General features: G+C 29.7%; 1 protein-coding gene across 1 annotated transcript; it reads left to right on the top strand.

Annotated features, from left to right (window-relative positions):
- The first annotated feature begins 1,045 nt into the window (after positions 1 to 1,045).
- Positions 1,046 to 1,632, top strand: LOC139870552 (uncharacterized). The gene is made up of 2 exons (XM_071858336.1): positions 1,046 to 1,201; positions 1,333 to 1,632. Exons 1-2 carry the CDS (start codon positions 1,046 to 1,048, stop codon positions 1,630 to 1,632), a joined length of 456 nt encoding a protein of 151 aa, XP_071714437.1.
- The last annotated feature ends 1,588 nt before the right edge of the window (positions 1,633 to 3,220 follow it).

The following is a 3,220-nucleotide window of genomic DNA, read 5'->3' as shown; positions in this document are numbered from 1 at the left end:
TACATCTCAATCTAACCATTAATTCATTTCACAAATATGCATTACTAACCTTTTTTTAACTTCTTTATTCAAAGACTAAAATAACCTTCATTCATATTTAATATTTCTAAACTCCTCCAATCATCTTGCCATAAATTTCGGATTTCTATGTTTAATACTGAAAAAAATATCCGATTCCTTTTATCATCTTGCCATAAATTTCGGTTCAATTTACTTATAACTAATAATATATATATTTACTTTAATATTTATTTATCTATTATCTATTTATTTATTATTTATTAATTATATAAATATATAATAGATATAGATATAGATATATAGAATATAGACATACAGATACAAATATAAATACTTTAGGAAATTTAAAAATATATATTATACATATATCAATTTAACACTAACTTTTTATTACTTTTATTATACTGTAAATAAATTGAACCTATAAAATAATTAATACAAATTCTTCTAAAAGCAAAAAGAAAACTACGCAGCTATTAGTATCACTATATTATATTATTACTATTACTATTACTATGTATGTAAGTCTAAGTAAGTGTAAACAAATAATAATACACATTTAAAATTTAAATTATCATTATCATAGAAAAACAAAATATAGAAATATTAGAAATTTAGAAATATATAAATAATATTGAATACAAAAATTGGGGATCCAGAGACGATGAAAAAATGGGGGATACAGCTCCACATTCAATTTTCAAATCTTCTCCAAAAATTGTTCAATATACATCTCAAGATCATCCATTAATCCCTTCAATCTCTCAATCAAACCAAACGATCAACACCAATGATTCCATGATTCGGGACGTATTGTTGACTTGGATGCGATCATCCCCAAATAAATCGCAAGCGTTTATAACCTAGTAAATGAAATACAATCACTTCCTAATTTATCACAAATGCCAGTTCAAAGTCCAATACTCGAATGTTATAAAAGGAGCGTATACCACAATCATTTTCGTCATTCCAGCAACAATCATCAATTCAATCCTCTTTTTCACTTTTTCTGTATTTTGATCATATGGCGGCTAATCAAGAATTTGTACCTTTGAATTTGTTGAATGGTGAAACATTGAACCCTTCAATCAGAGTCAAGGTGTTCTGTCTCTGGAACAGGACGTACTGGAATAGCCCAAGCGTTGTAGCATCAACTGAGATGGTGCTCATGGATCAACAGGTAGTAATAAACTTTTTGTATATAAAATTAGCCTTTTTCATTTTCTATATATTTAATACTTAAATATAAACATAGGTATAATGTAATGCACACTAATTGATAATAATTACCTTAATTCCAATTGAACGCAGGGTAACAAGATTGTTGCCCAAATCCCAAAGAAATTGATTACGTTTTTTGGAAGAACTTTTGTCGAAGGAAGTTATTTTGACCTAACGGGATTTGCTGTTGTCCAATATGAAGATAACAACTATAAGATGGCAAATCATAGTTGGAAGGTGCTAATCCTTCGACAAACGTCAGTTCGCAGGACTGAATCGTTTGATTTGCCAGTAAATGGTTTTTTTACTGTCAACTATGATGATGTTAACCAATGGGTTGTGGATCCTACTACTGCTTTTGGTATGTTACTGTGCAATGAATTTTGTTAAATTTAGTAAAATCTGATATATGTAGCGTATTGGATGACATGGTTTATAATACTATGTAGCGTCAAAGAGTGATGGCATTAATCACACTACACAACTACCAAAAAAGATTGGTTTCATTTAATCATCAATGGGAAGCAGTACCAATATAATACTATTAGTTACTTTATTTATTCGCTATACTAAAAACTTCATTTATGGTCAAAAATGGACAATGTCTTCAACATTGTATTTGGAACTATTGTCAACATTTATTATTCCGGATTATTTTGAGTTTTAATTATTATATAACTCGATCGTATGATAATTATAACAGCTAAACTTTCTTTTCAAAATTGTTTTTTAAATCAACCCGCGAAGTCGCGGGTCTTTAACTAGTTAATTTTAAAAACATGGTAAAAATAAAAATCTTTTTGGCTTTTATCCCACTTTAATCAATCAAATATTATCAAAAATATACGCCCCTCTTTTCGGTAAAGTAATTTCGGTTCCATGACCTAATTTAACTCATGACGAATTTTTGAAATATTTTGGGTTGATTGATTAAAGATATTTATACCTTAAGAATAAACGTTAAATTTCGCAGTGATGTAATAAATTTTTGAATGATATCAATAATTTCGGTTGCCAAACCTAATTTTATTCAATACCAATTTAATACTTTATAGCGAACAAATTAGCGTTTATTATCAAAAGGTTAAAAAAAAATAAAAAAATAAATAAAAACTGTACAGACTTACTTGTGAGATAGTATTCTTAGTTATATGATCTATCCCATTCATAAGATAGTCAGTTTAATTGATTTTCCATGGCTACATAGGCGTAACCTCGAGCATTCAGTGTTTTTTCTTCTAAACATATGAACGGTCCGTCTCTGCATAAAGTAACAAATTCGGTGTTTGAATAGGTTTGATTATTTGAACATTTACCTCCATGTGACCATTTTCCGCATTTGTGACATCTTTCTAGGTGTCGTGCTCTTCTTTTCGCTGCGGATTTTGATTTTCCTTTACCAAATTGTAACTTATTATCTTCGCATCTGGATTCTTTTCTTACTCCGTCCAATCTTTCTATGATTACTGATACTATTTCACTTGGAAGTGTGTCATTATTACGTTTAGTGATCAAAGCGTGTAGCATTAGACCATGGTTTAGTTTGCAGGAAGTCTTCATTTCGTAAAAACCTAAAAAAAAATAAAAATTCAGAATGGGGGGAGAAGACTAGTTCTTTAGGGTCTGCTAGGGAAAGACCATTCGGGTTCCATTTTTGAGAACTACACGAAAACAGACAATCTAACTCTAACAGAAATACATAAAATCCTTAGAAGACTTGATTCTCCCCACACTTAGTTAGCTGTGGTATCGAAATTGTGATTAACTTCGTTGTCGACTTCCATCGGACTATCTATGTAATGTTTAACTCTGTGACCATTAACTTTAAATTCAATTCCATTTGAATTTATTAATTCTATCGTTCCGTATGGGAAAACTCTTTTGACTATGAATGGTCCAGACCATCTTGATTTCAATTTTCCAGGAAATAGCTTGAATCGTGAATTGAAAAGAAGAACTCTGTCTCCTTCTTTAAATT

Source organism: Rutidosis leptorrhynchoides, chromosome 10 (genome assembly GCF_046630445.1).
Source record: "Rutidosis leptorrhynchoides isolate AG116_Rl617_1_P2 chromosome 10, CSIRO_AGI_Rlap_v1, whole genome shotgun sequence".
Taxonomy (NCBI): Eukaryota; Viridiplantae; Streptophyta; class Magnoliopsida; order Asterales; family Asteraceae; genus Rutidosis; species Rutidosis leptorrhynchoides.
The sequence above is the reverse complement of the archived record's forward strand: the minus strand, read 5'-3'. Positions and strand labels throughout refer to the sequence as shown.

Bases quoted from the DNA above. Each gene is read 5' to 3' on its own strand.
- LOC139870552 (XM_071858336.1), top strand. From the start codon at position 1,046: ATGGCGGCTAATCAAGAATTTGTACCTTTGAATTTGTTGAATGGTGAA. The intron at 1,202-1,332 runs GTAGTAATAAAC...AATTGAACGCAG, and splicing joins TGGTGCTCATGGATCAACAG to GGTAACAAGATTGTTGCCCA.